At 41.4% G+C, this 23398-nt stretch overlaps 1 protein-coding gene across 1 annotated transcript in view; it reads left to right on the forward strand.

The window, feature by feature from the left end:
• MTMR10 (myotubularin related protein 10) overlaps positions 1-18387 on the forward strand; it is a 780230-nt gene extending 761843 nt beyond the window's left edge. The window contains exon 17 of the mRNA XM_070762186.1: positions 18198-18387. Coding sequence (XP_070618287.1) covers positions 18198-18237 — 40 coding nt within the window. The 3' untranslated portion in view covers positions 18238-18387. The remainder of the gene's footprint in view (positions 1-18197) is intronic.
• The last annotated feature ends 5011 nt before the right edge of the window (positions 18388-23398 follow it).

Below are 23398 nucleotides of genomic sequence, written 5' to 3' on the forward strand. Positions count from 1 at the left end.
CATTATGCTGAGGAGAGAGAAGGGAAGACTTTTAAGACCGAACCATTGATGTATTGCTCTGCATATTCTCCAACTTAGTGGCGGAGGGAGGAACACAAAAGCTATATATATATATTTTGTCCACGCGCTAACTTAATAACTCCCCATTTTGAATGAGTCAACAGAATGGAAAACATTCTTAATTTCATCTGCTTTTGAACGACGTCTTCATTTACAGCAAGAGTTTCTGCTCTCCGCCAGATGCTGGACCGGTCATCGGATTTTGCTTAGGGCAAAATCCAAAAGTAAATAAATAGAAATATGAAAGTTTGAATATATGACCAGAGGGGAGAAATACAGGACAGTGGGAGATGTCAAATCTGTTATTGGAAAAATTGGGTTCATTCTGTGCTGTTGGAATGATTTTAAGATGCGCTGGGCAATTCTGGCAGTTGACGTCCACCCAACATTCATTTATTTATTTTTATTTATTCATTTGTCCAATACACAATACATATGGAAGAGAATAGACATGAAGTAATATATATAAATACAATATGTAAAAATAGAGGAGAAGATATATGAAAGGAAGAAAATCTATATGATATATGAGATAAAGGAAAGACAATTGGACAGGGGACGAAAGGCACACTAGTGCAGTTATGCACGCCCCTTACTGACTTCTTAGGAACCTGGAGAGGTCAATCGTGGATAGTCTAAGGGAGAAATGTTGGGGGTTGGGGGTTGACACTATTGAGTCCGGTAATGAGTTCCACGCTTCGACAACTCGATTGTTAAAGTCATATTTTTTACAGTCAAGTTTGTAGCAGTTAATATTAAGTTTGAATCTGTTGCATGCTCTTGTGTTGTTGCGGTTGAAGCTGAAGTAGTCATTGACCGGTAGGACGTTGCAGCATATGATCTTGTGGGCAATACTTAAATCGTGTTTTAGGTGCCGTAGTTCTAGGCTTTCTAGATCCAGGATTGTTAGTCTATTTTCGTAGGGTATTCTGTTTCGAGTGGAGGAGTGAAGGGCTCTTCTGGTGAAATATCTTTGGATGTTTTCAAGTCAACTTAAAGCTGACAAGGTTAACTTTCATATTTACTGACCCCTCACATCCTGGACACAAACTGTTTCAACTCCTACCCTCAAAACATCACTATAGAGCACCGCACACCAAGACAACTAGACATAAGAACAGTTTTTTCCCCAATGCCATCATTCTGCTAAACAAATAATTCCCTCAACACTGTAAAACTATTCACTAAGTCTGCACTACTATTATTAGTAGTTTTTTCTCATCATTGCTGTCACCCATCTCCTCCCACTTATGATTGTGTGACTATAACTTTGTTGCTTGTATCCTTAAGATTTCTTATTAATATCCTGATTACTTATTTGACCCCTATGACAATCATTGTGTTACACCTCATGATTCTTGACAAATATATCTGTTCTTTTCTTTTCTGTACACTGAGAGCATCTGCACCAAAGACAAATTCCTTGTGTGTCCAATCACACTTGGCCAAGAAAGAATTCTATTCTGTTCTGTTCTATTCTGTTCTATTCTATTTCTATTCCATTCCAGACAAATGTCTCTTTTCTTTTCTGTACACTGAGAGCATATGCACTAAAGACAAAATCCTTGTGTGTCCAATTACACTTGGCCAATGAAGAATTCTATTCTATTCTGTTCTGTTCTGTTCTATTTCTATTCCATTCCAGACAAATGTCTCTTTTCTTTTCTGTACACTGAGAGCATCTGCACCAAAGACAAATTCCTTGTGGGTCCAATCACACTTGGCCAATGAAGAATTCTATTCTATTCTGTTCTATTCAATTTGATTCTCTATTCTACTCTGCTCTGTTCTGTTCTATTCAGAAACACTGCTGTAGACTAGGAGTCTCCAAACTTGGCAACTTGAAGACTTGTGGACATCAACACCCAGAATTCCTCAGGACTGGTAGAGAATTCTGGGACTTGAAGTGCGCAAGTCTTTAAAAAGTTGCCCAAGTTTCCTTTCAACCTGGTCAGGCCGCAGCGTACAAGTTGCGACAACTCACAGCCTGTCCTTGGTTGTGAATAACATTTCATATTGACTCAGCCTCCTCCTGGCCCATCGATCTCTCACCCCTCCCAATTTCCCATCAATAGTTTTATTACCTTGTAAATCAGCAGAATTGAAATTGCTCTCTTCTTTGAGGATGGCTGGCTGCTGCTGAGTCTCAAAGCCGTTGTTGGATCTCAAGAACTTAATCAACCCATGGCTTAGAATCCAGATGCGACAGACCGATCTCCAAGGCCAGGGATTACAGGTAGCTCTCCACTTACAACAGATTGTTTTAATGACTACAGTTACAATGGCACTGAAAAATGACCGTTTTTGCACACTTAAAACCATTGGAGCATCCTCATGGTCATGCGATTTACATTTGGATAGCAATAGCAATACAACTTATATTATTATTATTATTATTATTATTATTATTATTATTATTATTATTATTATTATTTATTGGATTTATATGACGCCCCTCTCCGAAAACTCAGGGGGGCATACAATAATAATCCAATACTAAAAATGAATTAAAAACCCCTTAATATAAAAACCAAACATACATACAAACATACCATGCATACAATTATAAGGGCTTAGGGGGGAAAGGAATCTTAATTCCCCCACATATACTGCTTCGCAATGCTTTACAGCCCTTTCTTAAGTGGTTTACAGAGTCAGCCTCTTGCCTCCCTCCTACAATCGGGATCCATCTCTTTCCTTCTCCTTCCCTTCCTTCCCTTCTCCCCTCCTTCTCCTTCCCTCTTTCCTTCTCCTCTCCTCCCTTTCATTTCTCCCTCTCCTTCTCCTCACCCCTCTCATCTTTTCCTCTCCTCCTTTCCCTTCTTGTCTTCTTCTACTCTGCTCCTCCCATCCCCTTCCCTCTCCCCTTTTCTTTTGTCTCCTGGAAGGATGTTCTAAAGACATTGGGGGCTGGCCCAGAAAATGCCTGTGTGTGTGTTGTGGCCCCTCCAGGTCCTGCTCAGCTGATCACAGATTCTGAGGATCGAGAGATGGTTGTGGGTTGGTATCCTACGACAGTATACCAAGTCTGATAGTGAGGACGTCAGAGAGGATGTGGGGTCAGAGGCTGAAAGCCAACCAGGGCCTGTTGCACCTCCAGAGGTGCCCATGAGTGACTTAGGAGGAGAGGAGGAGCCTCTTCTTGATGCCAGAGTTTGTAGAGTTGCCAGAAGACATGAATGGCTGAACAAGAGGAGGTCTCTGCATGAATAGATCTCTAGAGCATTTGGCCACGCCTTTTGGCTATTTAAGGGTTAGTCTTGTGATGAGCCAGTACAGACGTCAACTTTCAAATGTGATAGATGGCTGCTCAGATATGGCTCTTGGACTATTTATGTGAATTACAAAATAAGAAAGTGAAATCAGGTTTCCGGGCTTCCTGCCAATTTAAAGTGAGTCGTGTTGATTAGAGATTTGTGATCAAAGAGAACTATTTGGGAGTTTGGCTTTATGGTTGAGACTCTAATGAACAGCTGAGATGTATGGACTTACTTCTTGCCTTGCTGATACATTTTACACAGTTAGAAACATAGAAGACTGACGGCAGAAAAAGACCTCATGGTCCATCTAGTCTGCCCTTATACAGTTAAATCTTTCTGCTACTAAGCTTAAATTGTCAAATCCATGGTGTGTGGACCTATTTCTTGCTGGGACAGAATGGTGTGAATCCTTTATTTTCACCACCGTTGTTATTAAATCAGATTCTAGGATGGGACCCACAACCCTTGGAGAAGGCTAGAGGGGCTTCCTTCCACTGGAAAAATAAGTATATGAATTACGACTTAATCCACCGCCAACGTTCCCCGCTGACCTCTTAATGAACAGTGAAAAACTCAGCTCCTGATTGGGAAATGCATAATCCAGCTCTTCGGTCACCTCAGGCTACATTTTCGATTTAGCTGCTTGTTTTCTGGATGCACCAAAAAAGAAAAAGAAAGGAAGGAAGGGGGGGTGGGAAAGAACAGTCAAGGAATGTTTAACGGAGCCTACGAGTATTGCTCTGTTATTTCAGTCCACCTTTAATGTAATGGAGAAGGAATAAATATACGTCTCTTTTCCAAGAAAGCAAAGAGCCTTGGGGAATGTGTTCGTTGCAACTTTAAATCTAAAAATAATTGACAATGCTTATGGGTTGTGTAAATTTACAGCCCTGCTAGCTGGATTGACCTTTTCTCCGTGAAGATGTAATCAGAGAGTCGGGCTGATGGTATGTGGTCTAATCTGGAATTTATGGCACACCCTCGGGGATGGCCATCTTTGAAAATAAGGCCCTTATGGAGAGAAACAGGAATCAAAGGCATAAAAATCGAATAAATAAATTCAATCTACTGCTTCCAATTTCTTTTCTTCCTTTCTTTTTGCCCGACTGGTATCTGAACTACTCAGCGGAACTGGTGGCAGACTCAGACTTGGAAGAGGTTGGGAAGGAACTTGGAATCTAGGGAAGGTTTTGATGGATGCTCTACATCGGAAGCAGAGATAGAGCCAGGGCTGTCGGACATTTCCCAGCTGCCTTCGGAAGCTGAGATGAGTGGGGAAGAAGAACAGCTTGGACCTGTTCGAGATGCGCATATGTGCAGAGCTATTAGGAGAGGAGAACAACCGAGGAGGAGAAGTCAACTTGGGAAGAAAGGCACCTGTGGATGCGGAATGGGTCTGACTCCCTGGGTGGGGAATACAGTGATCCCCCGATCATTGCGAGGGTTCCGTTCCAGGACCCCCCGCAATGAGCGGGTTTTCGCGAAGTAGCGCTGCGGAAGTAAAAACACCATCTGCGCATGTGCAGATGGTGTTTTTACTTCCGCCGCAGCAGCGAGGAGCCGAAGATTGGGGTTTCCCCGCCGCCCACGCAAACTCCTCGCTGCTGCCGCGCCCCGCCGCTCGCCCGCCCTGAAAGGGAAAGCCCGCCCAGGCCGGCTCCAATCCCCCCAGGCCGGCTCCGATCCCCCAGGCCGGCTCCGATCGTTTTAAAACAGGCGCGCCGCTTCTCCGCTGACTCCTGGCGAACTTCCCCGCTTTAGGAGTCAGCGGAGAAGCGGCGCACCTGTTTTAAAACGATCGGAGCCGGCCTGGGGGGGCTTTCCAGCAACCCCCGAGCCCGGGTTGGGGGCTCGGGGGTTGCTGGAAAGCCCCCCCCAGGCCAGCTCCGATCGTTTTAAAACAGGTGCGCCGCTTCTCCGCTGATTCCTGGCGAACTTCCCGGGCGAAGGGCGAAGGGCGGGCGAGCGGCGAACGGCGGGCAAACGGCAGGTGGCCGGGCGAAGGGCGGGTGAGCGGCAAACGGCGGGTGGCCAGGCGAACGGCGGGCGAGCGGGTGCTGGGGGGGGCTTCGCCCTCCCGCCAGCAAGAGGGGGAAGACCCAGGGAAGCCGCCCAGCAGCTGATCTGCCCGGCGCCATCTACGCATGCGTGCCCATAGAAAAAAGGGCACGCATGCGCAGATGGTGTTTTGACTTCCGGGTTGAAAAATTGCAAATTAGCCTGTTCACAATGGTCGGGAACGCAATAACCGGGGGATCACTGTAAATGAAAGGAAAGGGGAGTGGTGGTTGTAGGAAACAGCAGTTCGTATTTCTGAAGATTTGGCTCATCACGTTTCCTGCCTCTGAGACTGATTGTTAGAACCTTATTTACAGCTTTGAGGCTGGAAGTTCCAGGCTTGGCAATTATCTCAACTGATAAGGTCCATTATTACAGTTAACTTGGTAAGAGCCTCGGTGGTGCGGTGGTTAGAGTGCGGTACTGCAAGCTACTTCTGCTGATCACCGGCTGCCAGCAGTTTGGCAGATCGAATCTCAGTAGGCTCAAGGTTGACTAAGAAGCCTTCCATCCCTCCGAGGTGGGTAAAATGAAAACCCAGATTGTTGGGGGCAATAATTGGGGGTTTTTTACATTACGTTTAATATTAGATTTGTTCATATTGTCTTTTTACTGTTGTTAGCCGCCCCGAGTCTACGGAGAGGGGCGGCATGCAAATCAAATCAAATCAAATCAAATAAATTCAAATCAAATAAATTCAAATCAAATCAAATCAATGAATGAATGAACGAACGAACAAACAAACAAACAAACAAACAAACAAACAAACAAATAAATAAATAGGCTGACTTTCTGTAAACTGCTTAGAGAGGGCTGTACAATGGAGCAAAACTTACTTAACAAATGTTTTCCTTAGCAAGCTAAATTTTGGGTTCAGTTGTGGTCGTATTTCAATGACTGCCTCTACTTCAATCAAATCGCTGCAATAAATTGTCTTCCCACAGGGGATTGAGCCGACTGTCAGAAACTATTCTGATCCCCCTTGTTTATAGAAGCCACCCCCAGATAGAAATCTCTTAGAAAAGGCCGTTGTGCTGTGACTGCAAACTTTTGGGATGACAAACTAGTCCAGCAGCCGAAGCAGAGAGAGGCATAATCTGATGCCCCCAGGCTTCCAAAAACCAGGAGGGTGGTCTTCAGAGGCCGCCTAATGCTGTTAGCCGATTGCAATGGGCCCAGGCGGCAGATTGAGAAGATGATTAATTATGCAGTTGGAGGAGGATTATCGTAAACAAATTAGCCGCGAATGAAATTGGAATGTAAATTAAATTTCGTTTCTGACCTGGTCCCCCATCTGCTAATATGGAGATGAAAGACTCCAGCGTGTGTCTTAAGAGCCGGGTGCAGCTTTTATTCTGGGGAAGAAAAAGAAACACATACCCCTGGGCTAAGCCTGTTGCACAAAATGCGCTGTATTTAATTCTCCCCAACCCTATAATGTCTAGCAGCAAAGTAATACGGCTATTTTGCTCTGTTGGCAAAAAAAAAAAAAATCACATACACACACACAAGCACCTTGGTTTCATGCTAAGCAATAGAGCTACTGAAAGGTGCTGGTTTTTCAACCAATCTGAAGCCATTTAGTTCTGTCCATCTCGTTATATGGGTCTGAGACACAGATATTATTAAAAAAACCTAACCTAAATATGTTGTGGTTAGCTCTGGCCCTGCTCCTGCCCCAAGGACTGTGGATGTGGGGGAGACATCCACATGCTGAAGGCCTGTTTTGCCCCCGGTGGAATCTGCTGATGAAGGCTCCTCTGACCAAGAAGACGTGAGTGATAGGGAGGAGGAGAGTGTGGCAGACAGCTCAGAAGGAGATAAATTATCTAGCTCCTCCTTGGATTCGGAACAAGAGTTAATGATACAGCCACACATGCGGAGAGCGATGCATAGGCAGCAACAACTGAGAGATTGTTATCAAAGAAAATGAGGCCACCTGTGGTTGGGTGGGGCTGTGGTCATTAGTGAGGCTGCTATAAAGAGCAGCCTGTGGGTTCGGCCATTGTGGAGGATTATCTGATCGTTGTGTTTCGTGACTGCTTTACTGACTTTGACCTTTTGTGTGCTGATTTTTCCCCGCTTTGAAACTAAACCAAAGCAAAGTGTGTTTCACTTTGTGAAAGAAGAAGGACTGTGAATTGCCTCACAGCTGCAAGCTAAGTATCACAGAACTGATAAGGGACTTGTACAAATTACCAGTTTGTTTGGAGACAAGTGCTCTTTGCTATACCAAAAGAGGGCTTTGTTTAAGTGAATTTTCATTATAAAGAACATTGTTTTGAATTTTCAAACGTGTGTGTGTCTGAAATTTGTACCTGTGAATGTTTGGGAGGAGTCTGCCAGAGAGCCCGACAGAACAAAATAAATTCAATTGGGTTGCATGAGTAAACCACTCTAAACTCGACTGCAGGAAATACGACTTTAGTAACCAAGTAGTTGATGCATGGAACTCACTGCCAGACTCTGTAGTATCATCACCAAACCCCAAAACTTTACCCTGGGACTCTCCACTGTTGACCTCTCCCAATTCCTATGAAGTCAACAAGGGGTGTGCATAAGTGCACCAGTGTGCCTTCTGTTCCCTGTCCTAATGTTTCTTTCTTATTAGTATCATGTATATAAATATACTGCTCAAAAAAAAAAGGAACACTTAAAAAACAGAATATAACTTCAAGTAAATCAAACTTCTGTGAAATCAAACTGTCCACTTGGGAAGCAACACTGGTTGACAGTCAATTGCACATGCTATTGTGCAAATGAAATATTCCTTTTTTAAAAAAAATATTTTTATTGTAATTCTTTAAAAACATAACTACCAAAAATAGACAAACAAAAATTTACAAAGTACAAAAACAAAACAACAGCAACAATGAGGAAAAAACCCAATATTGTTACAAATAACAGTTAATGCATAATTTGTAAATTATACATTGCAAATGAAATATTCAATGAGAATACTTCATTCATTCAGATCTAGGATGTGTTATTTGACTGCTCCCTTTATTTTTTTTGAGCAGTATATTATATCTTTGTATACCACCAATACGTACGTGACAAAACAAATAAATAAATAAATAAAATTTCAAATCAGATTAGAGAAGAAAGAAAACCTGGATGGACTTTATGCCTTTCCCACAGTAACAAACAGATAACTTCTAAACGCCCTTGTAGAGAAAAATGTTCCTCTGCATTTAGTAATTTACCTATTACTGTTTCATTGTAATAGGCATGCATAAAACTGCAACTTAATCCTCTCCCCCAAAATGTTTTGCTGGAGTTGTTTGATATGTTAACATCTTTCCTTTTGGATTAAATAGCTCTGCTTGCCTAGTGGTCAAAATGATTTCGAGAGAGATGAAGAAAGATGCTGGGTTTTAAACTCCTGCTTCCTCAAACTCACCCATCTGTTCTTTGAAACCTGCCTTTTCATCCTGTGGATGTTAAACGTTCCGGCTTTAGATATGAAAATAGAAATGAGAAGGGAGCTATGCATAGCAATTTCAGGATTACAGGTATTCATTGGCGCCTGCTTTTCAGCTCAGAATAGGCTGTTGCAGAAGTTGAATTGACCTTCACATCACTGGACTTTATTCCTATAATTTTCTTTTTTATTATTATTTTAATTAAAAGGTTTTTTTTTTAATTTATAAAACATTTAAACAACATAACATATACCTAATAATGTAACACAATACAGATGAAAAGAAAAGAAAAGGTACGTGACGGTATATACATTGGTTATTTCCCTTTTATCCTCTCTATTAATTTTCCAATAATTAATAATAATTAATAATTTAATAATAATAATAAAATTAATAATTTATTAGATTTGTATGCCGCCCCTCTCCGAGGACTCAGAGCGGCTCACAACAAGCAAAAACATCATATACAAATCTAATATTAAAACAGTTTTAAAAACTCTTATTACAAAACAATCATGCATCCTATAATTATAATCCGAGTCTGCGGAGAGGGACGGCATATAAATCCACTAAATCTAATCTAATCTAATTTTCTGAACTAGGGAGTTAGGAACACCCCAAATGGGTAAATTTAGTTCAACAATGACTGAGCCATGCACAGGGTTAAGCTAAGTGCCTCCATCAGCTAAAGCTAAGAAAAAGGATAATTGAAAACCAACTCCTCTATGAGATTATTATGGGTTGTTCAATCCTCTAGATGTTTAGCCTGGATGTGGCATTTTGTCCATCCATGAGATTTGTCAGGATAAAGCAATATCCTGAAGTAATATTTCAATGTAGAAGGAAGGACTACGAAGGAAATGCTGAATCATTCTGAGTTAATTGAGTATGCAGCAACCTGATTGGCTGATAAATGTATAAATATGTGAGAGCCTTTGTGCTCGCTGCTTGCTGGTGATTTCCCTGTTGTTGCTCTCTGTTGGTTCCTGTAAGTTGCTGTAATTGAGATAGTTGTAATAGTAGTAGTGATATACTAGTAGTGACTTATGTATAGTAAGGTAGAATACAGATAGTAAATAAGAAGTAAATATATTTTTGCAAGAAACCCTGCTGCTGTGTTTCATTGAAGACTTCAGTTTCATATCTACTGGTCGGTAGTTGGCTGGGTTTGGTAAACTCCCGAAGATGCAGCTCTGATATGATTGTCCCAAAGGATCAGGGATGACAGACATTGTTGGCATATGTTAAAAAGTCTTGCTGCAGGATACAACCTCCCCTTTCATTGTTGTCATGAATGAGACCAATCACTGTTGTATCACCTGCAAACTTCAGAAGTTTAACAGAGGGATTTGAGATGCAGTCATTGGTGTATAGAGATACACCAATGCTTTCCAAGCAACTTCCATGAATCCAGGGTCTTTTTCCCACTTGGAACTGAACCCAGAAGGATATTCCTTACAGCAACACTCTTCATTCTCTACATCAATGACCTTTGCGATTACATCACAAGCAACTGTGTCCTCTTTGCCGATGATATAAAACTCTTCAACACCACGGATAGCACAACTACTCTCCAAAAAGACCTGGACGCTGTTTCTGAGTGGTCTAACACATGGCAACTCCAAATCTCAACTAGCAAATGCTCTGTCCTACACATTGGGAAGAAGAATCTGAACTCCAAATACGAACTGAATAATCAAATTATCACAGATAATCCACACTCGGTTAAAGACCTTGGTATACTAGTAACAAAAGATTTAAGTGCCAAAGCCCACTGCAACAACATAGCCAAGAAGGCTTCAAGAGTTGTAAACCTAATCCTACATAGCTTCTTCTCTGGCAATCTCACACTGCTTACCAGAGCTTACAAAACTTTTGCCAGACCCATCCTCGAATACAGCTCATCTGTTTGGAACCCATATAGCATCTCAGACATTAACACCCTTGAAAATGTCCAAAGATACTTCACCAGAAGAGCCCTTCACTCCTCCACTCGAAATAGAACACCTTACGAGACTAGACTTTCAATCCTGAGCCTAGAAAGTTTAGAACTAAGACACCTTAAACAAGATCTAAGTATTGCCCACAAGATCATATGCTGCAACGTCCTGCCTGTCGGTGACTACTTCAGCTTCAACCACAACAACACAAGAGCACACAACAGATTTAAACTTAATATTAACCGCTCCAAACTTGACTGTAAAAAATATGACTTCAGTAACTGAGTTGTCAAAGCGTGGAACTCATTAGTGTCATCCCCAAACCCCCAACACTTTACCCTTAGATTATCTACGGTTGACCTATCCAGATTCCTAAGAGGTCAGTAAGGGGCGAGTACAAGTGCACTAGAGTGCCTTTCGTCCCCTGTCCTATTGCTCTCCTATATCTCCTATACCTTTCTTCTATTCCTAGATCTCTTCTTCTATTCTTTCATTGATATGTTCTATTCCTATATCTTCTTTTCTATTATTTCATAGATATATTTTACTGTGAGTATCTCCTCTATAACCTTCATCATGTATTTTACTATGTGTATATAGATATATACCCACTAAAACCCTCATTGTGTATTGGACAAAATAAAAAAAAAATGAGTTTTATGCCAGAGGAATCAGTCAGAAAATGCTCTTACCTCCAGGAAGAGAAGTTTTGCTAACACAACTTTGTGGGAAGTCTGACCACTTTGTCTTTTGAGATTCCTTTGGCTTAGTGGCTCTTCACTTCACTGGGTGACTTAATATTTGTCTTCTATCTAACAAAGTCAGGGAGCTCTCCAAAGAAGGAAACAGATGGGTCGCATAACAATTCCGTAATATTTTATAGCTAGTAAACTTAAGGACAAATCTACAGTGTTCATTATTATTTCAAATGTGTCTATCCTGACTTATCGCCCCAGGAGACAAATTATAACCATGAAATATACAACACCAAAAAAACCAAATCTGCCACCCTGTTATTTATTTTCCTACTACAAATTCAAAGTGCTAAAAACATTGCCCACTTTTTAAAATAAAAGTAATAAGGTATCCATCTCAAGTCAGTCCTAACCACATGGGATTTTTGTCAAAGAGTGGAATTTTTAACACACATTTTTTCAAGTTACACTTCCAAGCATCAGTTTGTCACTGGGGGGGGGGGGGGAATGCCTTCAGAAATCTATATATTGGGAAAATAAATGTGTGATAAACATGCATTATATCATGGGGAATGATTTGGAAAACTGCATGTAAACATACACTTGGATATGTAACACACCATGGGAAAAATAAATTTTATAACGCTGCCAATCTTCATATAATGTTTGCTTGAATTGCAAAGCTGGGAAAATAAACTAAATCAAACTTTTGTGTAAGAAAAAACAGCTGAGGGATTAAAGAACATGCATAAAAGAAATCCAGGAAAGAAAAGGAATATTTATCAAGAATGGAGGCATAACAATTTTAGTACAACTCATCAGTATTCAGCGCTAAAATGTTGTGTCTTTTCCATTGTCAAATGAAATTGGTCTCTGTAAGAATGCTTTTGTGTATCCCTTGGGTATCTCAATACAATAAATATACTTCTCAGAAGCCCAGAATAATATATACTTTTAACACAAACAGTATGGTATCTTTCGGATTATATTCAATTACAGTAATTTGAGAAACACAGAATTTCATCTATTTTTATGGAATGGATTATCCCCTTATAACTATATATCAAAAAGGTTTCTTAGCAATTTTAGAATATGTTTCTTGTTTATGAATGCTTGGAGAATTGTTTCCAACCACTAGTCATTCCTGAGTCTCAAACTCAGGGAAAAAGTTATTCTCAAGTTTAATAGTATACAACACTCAAAAATCAACACACGGACACATAACCCTCCATAAAGTACATCACTTTAGGAAGGTTTAAAGAATTACGAGTATGTAATAAACCTACCCTGAGTTGAAAAGGTTCCACACCTTGGTCAGAAATAAGTTGTTTTTTTGAAATAATGGGGAATCATTATTGTGAGTTATAGCCAGTGTCTTTTTCTCTTATTTTTACACTCCAAAAAATATCTGTAAACACCTGGAGAAGGATTTAATGACTACGGTAAGCAGCAGCTTGGTATGAATGCAAAGAACTCTTGAGAATCTGCTGGTTACTTGTTGGGTAGATGAAGGAAAAGTTTGATCTGTGGATTTGACTTTCTTTTGGTCCATCTGCTAGCTTAGAATGGCAGTATCTCTCAACAGCTTTGCGACCCTATTTGGACCGGGAGTCACTGCTAACAGTCACTCATGCCCTCATCACCTCGAGGCTCGACTACTGTAACGCTCTCTACATGGGGCTACCTTTGAAAAGTGTTCGGAAACTTCAGATCGTGCAGAATGCAGCTGCGAGAGCAAACATGGGCTTCCCCAAATACGCCCATGTTACACTAACACTCCGCAGTCTGCATTGGTTGCCAATCAGTTTCCGGTCACAATTCAAAGTGTTGGTTATGACCTATAAAGCCCTTCATGGCATCGGACCAGAATATCTCCGGGACCGCCTTCTGCCGCACGAATCCCAGTGACCAGTTAGGTCCCACAGAGTTGGCCTTCTCCAGGTCCCGTTGACTAAGCAATGTCGTCTGGCGGGTCCCAGGAGAAGAGCCTTCTTTGTGGCGGCCCCAGCCCTCTGGAACCAACTCCCCCCAGAGATTAGAATTGCCCCCACCCTCCTTGCCTTGCATAAGCTACTTATAACCCACCTCTGCCGCCAGGCATGGGGGAACTGAGATACTCTTTCCCCCCTAGGCCGTTACAATTTTATGCATGGTATGTCTGTATGTATGTTTGTTTTTTATAATAATGGGTTTTTAATTGTTTTTAGTATTGGATTATTATTGTATACTGTCTTGTTATTGCTGTTAGCCGCCCCGAGTCTCCGGAGAGGGGCGGCATACAAATCCAATAAATAATAATAATAATAATAATAATAATAATAATAATAATAATAATAATAATAATAATAATAATAATAATATAAACCTGAAATTGGGTATTGAAATTCGGGAGCCAATTTCTGTGTTTCCAAAGTTGGATTCTAGCTAATTTATGCATCAACTTTGGAATGGGGATTTCTGCTCTCACTACAGCTTGACATTCTGGAAAACCTTTGTGGAATAAGAGGAAAATAAGTTTGAAAATTAAAAGTTACTATGTCCTATCCTTCTGTAGAAAGTACATGAATATTGTACATGGATGCAGGGTGTCCAGGGGGGAGATCATTTTGAAATTCCCTGATATTTTCCTGACATTTCCCTGTAACTTGCCATCTAGTCAAAACGGCTAAGCCATGGAGAAATATTGGTAGCTGGGGAAGCAAGTTGTTGCCACAGTTATGCTCATTTCTACTTGACTCTGCCAGGCAGCGCGATCCATGGGGTTTTTTTACATGATTTCCCCCTGACTTTTAAACATTTTAATACATTTTGGGGGGTTTCCCCCTCTGATTTATTCTGTTTTTTTCATGAATTCCCTGATAATTTCCTGATATTTCCCAAACTGACGATTTCCCTGAAAATCCCTTGTTTCCCAGGTTGCTGGATACCCTGGAATGTAGGATGGTAATGATTGTAGTAGTTACATCAGTAATGACTTATAACATCTGCTTTGTAACAAGCTTGTAGTTCATGCTCCCTTTCTAAAGTTATGCATATAAATAATAGAACAAAAAGGAATTACCATAAGAGTATGGTAGGGGGTTTAAAAAAAAAATCAGGGTCAAGCAATTGAACGTTGCTATGATGGAAGGGAATGGAATTTAGCAAAGTTAGCTGTGGCTGGATTTCAAATGAGGTGTCCCAGATAATTGATAGAACTCTGCGATTTTTCTACAAGGTTAACAAACTGGGCATAAATTAATTCTGCCTCAAAGTTGGAGCTGTCATTTTCTGAAGCTCAACTGAAAAAGGAGGAGATTTCCTGTTCACAGCTTTTGGGGAGCTTTCTTTTCTCTCTCTTTTTTTTAAAAGAAAGAATGAGGAGGGGGTCATGGGAGTTGAAAATCAATGTTGGTCTGAAATGACTTTTTTTCCCTCCCAGAACTGTAAAAAGAAATATTGGCTCGCATTTTCATCTCCTGCAATAACGTCCCTGAGATCAGCGTGCATATGAAATTGAAGATGTTGGATGTGAAAACACACACTGCTAGATGGGTGTGAAAACACACTTTGTCACTGGCAGTTGAGGGTGGATTGAGAAGATTCTGGTTGTGTGGTCGGAGGAACGGGGTGAACAATCAGGTTCATGGATTGTGGAGACCTGAAGAGATGCTTTCAAGGAAAGATGAAATGAAGAACCCCCATCAATGTGGACCCTGGATTCTAAGAGCAAATTGGTCCTGGTGGTATCATGAGAGCTTTTGCGGATCTGCAGAAGTCATATTTCAATGTAAGCTAGAACTTGCATGGTGGAGTCTTCTGCAGATCCACAAAGCTTCATATTTTTGTTATGTAGAGTCTGCTTGATGGATCAATCAAGTGCCATCAAGTCAATGTGGACTCTTAGTAGCCCACTGGTAGACTTTGTCCAACACTATCCTAAGATGCATCAACAGGGGGATACACTCCAAGACCAGGGAAGTATTAATACCACTCTACTACGCCCTGGTCAGACCATATCTGGAGTACTGCATCCAGTTCTGGTCACCACACTTCAAAAGAGACATTGAAACTCTGGAGAAGGTGCAAAAAAGAGCAACCAAGATGATTAAGGGATTGGAAACCAGGACTTACGAAGAGAGATTGAGGGAACTGGGCCTGGATAGCCTAGAGAAAAGGAGGGCCAGAGGGGACATGATAGCTGTATATAGGTATATGAGGGGTTGCCACAGAGAGGAGGGGGCCAATCTATTCTCCAGAGCACCAGAGGGCCAGACGAGGAACAATGGCTGGAAGCTGACCAAGGAGAGATTCAACCTAGAAGTAAGGAAGAACTTCCTGACGGTCAGAGCGATCAAATAGTGGAACAACCTGCCTGCGGAGTTTGTGAACTCCCCAACTCTGGGCACTTTCAAGAGGAGATTGGACTGCCACTTGGCTGGGGTGCTTTAGGATTCCTGCTCAGGCAGGGGATTGGACTTGATGACCTGCATGGTCCCTTTCAACTCTAACAATAAATAAATAAAAATAAATAAATAGATAAATAAATGACCTGCCCACCACCTGAGCCTTCAAATCTTTCAGTCATGGAACCACTGCTGTTGTAATCAAATCCCCCAACCTTGTGGCTACTCATTCACTTCTCTTTCCTTAATCTATAACCATCGCAACTTGGTTTGACTTGTACCCAATCCAACCCAAACCTTAACCCTTCCACTTTTTCCAGCAGGGTCTTCATATAATGTATCTAAGCAATAATCATTTGAACCTAAAAATGTTAATTCCATATAGTATGTTAGGTTGTTATAACTCTTTCTCTGTCTCTCTCTCCCCCTCTCTGACATATACTGCTTTACAGTACTTTCCAGCCCCCTCTAAGCAGTTTACAGAGTCACCCTCTTGCCCCCAACAATTTGGATTCTCATTTTATCGACCTCGGAAGGATGGAAGGCTGAGTCAACCTTGAGCCTGGTGAGATTTGAACTGCCAAATTGCAGGCAGCTGGCAGGCAGCAGAAGTAGCCTGCAGTACTGCACTCTAGCCACTCTGCCACTATGGCGCTCTCTCTTTCTCTCCCTCCCTCCCTCTCTCTCTCTCTCTCTCTTCCCCTCCCTGGCAATACTTGTCATATTTTATAAGCAACTTTTATTAGATCTATTTTTAAAAGTTGGTTGGCAACCAGAGGGAGCATCTACTTTTTACATGCTCACATACACCCAAATTTCTTTTTAACACCCACACTGTCTCGGGGCTCAGATAGAGTATTCTGCTTTGAAAATAATAATAATAACACTTATATTAATAATTAAAAAATAATCCTTAGCTGAGGAGTGATGGCAACAGTAAGCTGTTTTTTTCCCCCTTAACTTGAAGAACATTAAGTTCATCTTCACACAATAAATAATTACAGATTACATTGCTATGAGATGCAGCAACAGAAGATTGCTTGGATGGTTTGCATAAAAGGTTAAATGAATTAATTGAGGATAAGCTAAACCTATGATAACTAAAAATAGATATATATATATATTTGGGGGGGGGGGGGTTGTCTATTTATCAGATGCAACCCCTGCCCCCAGTCCATAATCACTGGTAACTTTCCAAGTTGTAGTACTCTTATTAAAGTATTAAAACTGAAGAACTTTTATTTAATCCAGATAATGTGTTGATTAAGGCTGAATCCTACAGGGCAGAGTTTAACTTCAAGATGTGAGGACTTCAACTCTCAGAATTCTCCAGCCAATCTGTAATAAATTCAGTCCTGCTTTCAAAAGCCGGCCAACATCGTCCGAACGGATAAGACAGCTTCAAACGGACCCAAAGGTGTTGCAGTTACGAGAGGGGGGAAATTTCCAACCGTAATCCCTTTTATTGTGCAATCTTCAATCTTCAAATCCTTTCGACTGTAGGAAATCAAAGCTGTGAACAGTTTGGGTGAGGTTCACATGGAAAAAACACACCAAGGAGATGAATAGCATGAGAGATGAAAAGTAGCAAATCTTTCTTTCTTTTTTCAGCGTTACAGGACTGTAAACAAGAAGACCTTGAAAGCACAAATCAACTTTCCCCAGGGCTTTAAATTTCCACTGGCTTACATGCCACTCCATCCCACCTGCAGGGATTCGTAAAATGAGAAAACCTAAATGGATTCTCTTTCGAAAGACAATATTTTTCAAGTGGAGCCATGAAAATAATCTTACTTCGAAGAGAAGGTCTTCACGGCCAGAACTGAGGTAGGAGGATCATCAAAAGGAATCATGGTCAGAAATGTCTTTCTAAATTATTACATTGGAGATCATTTCTGCTGGGACCCAAAAGCATTAGTTGCTGTTGTGGTTAGCTCTGGCCCAGCTCCTGCCCCAAGGACTGTGGATGTGGGGGAGACATCCACATGCTGCAGGCCTGTTTTGCCCCTGGTGGAATCTGATGATGAAGGCTCCTCTGACCAAGAAGACATGAGTGACAGGGAGGAGGAGAGTGTGGCAGACAGCTCAGAAGGAGATCAATTATCTAGCCCCTCCTTGGATTCAGAACAAGAGTTAATGATACAGCCACGCATGCAGAGAGCGATGCATAGGCAGCAACAACTGAGAGATTATTATCAAAGGAAATGAGGCCACCTGTGGTTGGGTGGGGCTGTGGTCATTAGTGAGGCTGCTATAAAGAGCAGCCTGTGGGTTTGGCCATTGTGGAGGATTATCTGATCGTTGTGTTTCGTGACTGCTTTGCTGACTTTGACCTTTTGTGTGCTGATTTTCCCCCGCTTTGAAACTAAACCAGAGCAAAGTGTGTTTCATTTGTGAAAGAAGAAGGACTGTGAATTGCCTCACAGCTGCAAACTAAGTATCACAGAACTGATAAGGAACGTGTACCAATTACCAGTTTGGAGACGAGTGCTCTTGGCTATACAAAAAGAGGGCTTAGTTTATTTGAATTTTCAGTATAAAGAACATTGTTTTGAATTTTCAAACGTGTGCGTGTCTGAAATTTGTATCTGTGAATTTTCGGGAGGAGTCTACCAGAGAGCTCGACAGAACAGTTGCATACTGATTTCATACTGTTTTATAGTTTTATTGTTGTGAGCCACACTGAGTCCTTTGGGATTGGGTGGCAAACAAGACAAATTAAATAAAGAAAATAATAAAGGATTATTTAGGATATTATTTATCGGTTCCTTTTGTCCTTTTGTTAAACTTTCCAGACAAGCAGGTGTTTGACCAAAAGACTGAGCAACGAATTGGAAAGACTCAACTTAAAACCCATCCCAGATCATAAGCAGATTGTTATAAATATCTATTTGCCTTCAATAATTTAGGGCTGACTAGGATCTCTGTGATAAATTTGTGGAAAAGGCACATTTTTCAGTTCAATGTCCAAAATAATTTAACTTGAATCTTTCCCTCTTTTTTGGACAATGCTCAATGACAAGCAATGGTTTTAGTATTTCTCCCTTCGTGCAAATTGTGTCGAAGTTGCATCTTGGACCAAAGAGATTAACTTTGCAATAGTTGTTCTCTCATAGCTACAGGGCTTCAGATACACCAAGGCCATAATTCCCTGTAGAATCAAAGGAGTAATTGCCCTCAAGGTTTACTCCAACATAAATGTTTATTCTTGCATTTATGAAGCACGATCTTTATAAAGAGATGCAGATGGAGCATCTTATAGCATGAAATTACAGCAATAAATTTATTTTTACAACATGAGCACAGCCCTGCCCAAAGAGAAGTCCTCCAAGAACACAGATTAATTTTCGGTTGTGTTGGCCTCCCTACAGGTCAGAAGCAAGGTTGTGTGAAGGAAGAAAGATGGTTGATGCACATTATTACCTCTTGAGCACAGGGGGAATCCTTTGCTGGAATTCTTGACCTCGCTGTTGGACAACGACCATCTGAAATTTATTCAAAGGGGCTTTATTAAATGAATAAATTCATACTGTGAAAGACCTACACAATGTGGCTTGGCTTGGTCCCAATGAATTTCTGCAGATAAGATAAACTTTCATTTCTCTTTCCTTTCCTGTTTTAATTTGTGCTTCACAAATTAAAACAGTTAGTTGATGGTCTTTCAGCTCTCCACTCCCTGGAGAGTGGTGCAGTGGTTAGAGTAAAGTACTTACAAGCTCCTTCTGCCAGCAGTTTGACAGATCGAATCTCAGTAGGCTCAAGGTTGATTCAGCCTTCCATCCCTACAAGGTGAGTAAAATGAGGACCCAGATTGTTCTTGGCAATATGCTTACTCTCTGTAAACCGCTTAGAGAGGGTTGTAAAGCACTGTGAAGGGGCATATAAGTCTAAATGCTATTGCTATTTGTTCTGCCGGTGTGTTTCAAATGCCTGTAATTACAGGCTAATTAGTCCAGGAAGACACACACCACACGATAAAAGGAAAACCCAAAAGTTTTTATAAACAGAAAAACAGAAACAGCTCCCTTTTTAAATGTCAAAGGGATTTTCTGGTACACACAAGGCACAGGTGAAATGCAATCCAATTGCTCACCCAATAACTGGGAAACTGAGTCCAATTCTAAAGTCTAGAGAGTCCACACACAACCTTGAACAGCACAAAAACCACGATCTTGACAAAGCAATGAATGAGATAAACTGCCATGAGGCTAAAACACCAGGCTGCACTTTTATCTGTAGCACTAATTACAGCAGCCCCACCCAACTACAGGTGGCCTCATTTTCTCTTGTAATAATCCTTCAGTTGTTGTCTCCTATGCATCACTCTACGCATGCGTGGATGTGTCATTAATTCTTGTTCAGAATCCAGGGATGATACAGATGATTGATCTCCTCCTGCGCTGTCTGCCAAACTCCCCTCTTCCCTGTCACTCACGCTTCCTTGGTCAGAGGAGGCTTCGTCGGCAGATTCCATCGGGAGCAAAACAGGCCTACGGCATGTGGATGTTTCCCCCACATCCACCTGCACATTCCTTGGGGCAGGAGCTGGGCCAGAGCTAACCACAACACTATTAAAGCAAGGAAAAAAACCCAGTGCTTTCTTAGGCATCTAAAATGAGGAATAGCTTCAAAAATCCAGTAGATTCTCCAGGGACTTAAGCACTAACTGGAGAAAAACATTCGATCTGCAAGGCGTCCCCAAACGCTTTAACATATCTACAGAAGCTTCAACCTAACAGCTACAATTCTTGAACATATTGTCTTATAAATTGTCTTGTCTGGTGCCTGAGTCTTAAATCTCTCTCTTTTTCTCTCTTTCTTCACCTTCAAGAGATAGACAATGCTTGCCTCTCCTTCTTTTTTAACAACGCCTGTTCTATGCAGAGCGCTCTTTGACAAGGGGGAAAAAATATTGCTTCCTGAGGTGTGCAGAACGGAAAGAAGAACATTTGATCTGTCTGAGCCGGGGCATCTTAACAACAAATCTCTTGTTTTGATGGGCTAAGACGATGAAAACACATTCATCACTGGGAAAAACGGGAACCGCAGCAAAGAATGTGGAGATCCAATTAGATCTTAAATTCCTACTGTTCCAATCGGCTATTCTAGGTGGTTCTGCCATCTGGCCTTTAGCTATGTTGGCTTGTGACTCTCCACCCCTTCAATTAGGGGATTTAGAGGTCTGGAGGCTAAAACATATGGAGGACAGTTGCAATAATTTCCTTGGCTTGCAAAGAGCGGTCTAGTTTAATGAAAAGAAGGACCAGGGGAGACAGGATAGCAATCTTCCAGTATCTCAGGGGTTGTCACAAAAAAGAAGGAGTCAAGCTATTCTCCAAAGCATCTGAGGGTGGGACAAGAAGCAATGGGTGGAAACTAAACAAGGAGAGAAGCAACTTAGAATTAAGGGGAGATTTCCTGACAGTGAGGACAATTAATCAATGGAACAACTTGCCTCCAGAAGTTGTGGGTGTTTCAACCGTGGAGGTTTTTAAGGACAACCACTTGGTGTAGCAGTGGTTCTCAACCTTTCTAATGCTGCGACCCCTTAATGCAGTTCCTCCTGTTGTGGTGACCCCCAACCATAAGTCTAGCACCAATTCTCCCAACAGAGCTTTAAGCTGATTGGTGGGAAGTTCGGAGGGACATCTCCACTGCAAACACCTGATTGGTCGGATTGTAAAAATGTGTTCCAAGGCGCCAGAATAGAAGCTTTAGCTCCTAACACTGTGAGAAATTTGTCTTTTCCCTTGTGGTCTTAGGCAACCCCTGTGAAATGGACATTTGACCCTGCAAAGGGATCCCAACTCCCAGGTTGAGAAACACTATGGTGTAGGGTTTCCTGCCTAAGCAGGGGGTTGGACTAGAAGACCTCCAAGGTCCCTTCCCACTCTGTTATTGTATTATTCTGTTATTCTCTTAATTATTGACCAAGCAAATAAGGAGAAGGAGAAATGGCAATCCCCCACTTCGAAAATGTTCTCATCTATTAAATAGTCTATCTTTCCTCCACTGGAGTGGTTACTTAATGCATGTGTTGCTTGTGATTGAGGACTACATTCTTCAAAACTCATTTTATTTGTTTGTTTGTTTGTTTTGTCAAGTATGTATTGGTGATATTACAAACGATATAACAATATTTATGTACATGATACTAGTAAAAGGGAAACATTAGGACAGGGGACGGAAGGCACCCTGGTGCACTTATGCACGCCCCTTACTGACCTCTGAGGAATCAGGAGAGGTCAACAGTGGACAGTCCAAGGGTAAAGTTTTGGAGGTTAGGTGATGATCCTACAGAGTCCAGTAGTGAGTTCCATGCATCAACTACTCGGTTACTAAAGTCGTATTTCCTGCAGTCGAGTTTGGAGCGGTTTACTTTAAGTTTGTATCTGTTGTGTGCTTGTGTGTTGTGGTGGTTGACGCTGAAGTAGTCGTCGACAGGAAGGACATTGTAGCAGATGGTTTTATGGGCTGTGCTTAGGTCGTGTTTAAGGAGACGTAGCCCTTCCTAGTCCATTCCTCCACGGACTGGCCCACTCCCCACCTAATGGCCACCTGAACTGGAAGCCAACAGTTGCTATTTATTTATTTTATTTATTTTATTTATTCATTTGTCCAATACACAAATACATAGGAAGAAAAATAGACATGTGGTAATATATATATAAGGGTAAAAGTGAACTTAGAGGAGAGGATATATGAAAGGAAGTGAATATATATGATAGGTGAAAGAAAGGAAAGACAATTGGACAGGGGACGAAAGGCACACCAGGGCACTTATGTACGCCCCTTACTGGCCTCTTAGGAACCTGGAGAGGTCAATCGTGGAGAGTCTAAGGGAGAAATGTTGGGGGTTAGGGGTTGAGACGATTGAGTCCGGTAATGAGTTCCACACTTCGATAACTCGATTGTTGAAATCATATTTTTTACAGTCAAGTTTGGAGCGGTTCGTATTAAGTTTGAATCTGTTGCGTGCTCTTGTGTTGTTGCGGTTGAAGCTGAAGTAGTCATTGACCGGTAGGACGTTGTAGCATATGATCTTGTGGGCAATACTCAAATCGTGTTATAGTTGAACTGACTCAACTTTTTCTACATTCTTCTTATGCTGCGGCACTCAAGTGTTTGATGCAGCAGCTGAGATAATGCTGGATTGGTAGAAGGAGGATCGTCTGTCATCGAGGAAGGAAACAGCATTCAGGGGAAAAATGTAGGGCGGTGTGTAATCACTCATTTTAATGGAATCTAAGAAATTGTCATCATTCACAGGCCTGCGCAGCTATTCAAGAAACGAAGTTGAGACTCTCCCCGGTTGCTCATTCATCTTTCCAAGAAAGTCACAATCCTGCTGAATTTCCCCCGGAATTTTTCAAGGTAATCGCCCAGGTCTTATCTTCCCCACTCTCCCGCTAATATACCGTAATCAAAATCCCCTTTATGTCATTGATGGAACATAATAATAATAATCATCATCATCATCATCATCATCATCATCATCATAATCCAAATTGCAGACTCTGTAAAGAAACAGATGAAACAATCGATCACATACTCAGCTGCTGCAAAAAGTTCGCA

The sequence above is a fragment of the Erythrolamprus reginae genome, chromosome 10, assembly GCF_031021105.1.
Source record: "Erythrolamprus reginae isolate rEryReg1 chromosome 10, rEryReg1.hap1, whole genome shotgun sequence".
NCBI lineage: Eukaryota > Metazoa > Chordata > Lepidosauria > Squamata > Dipsadidae > Erythrolamprus > Erythrolamprus reginae.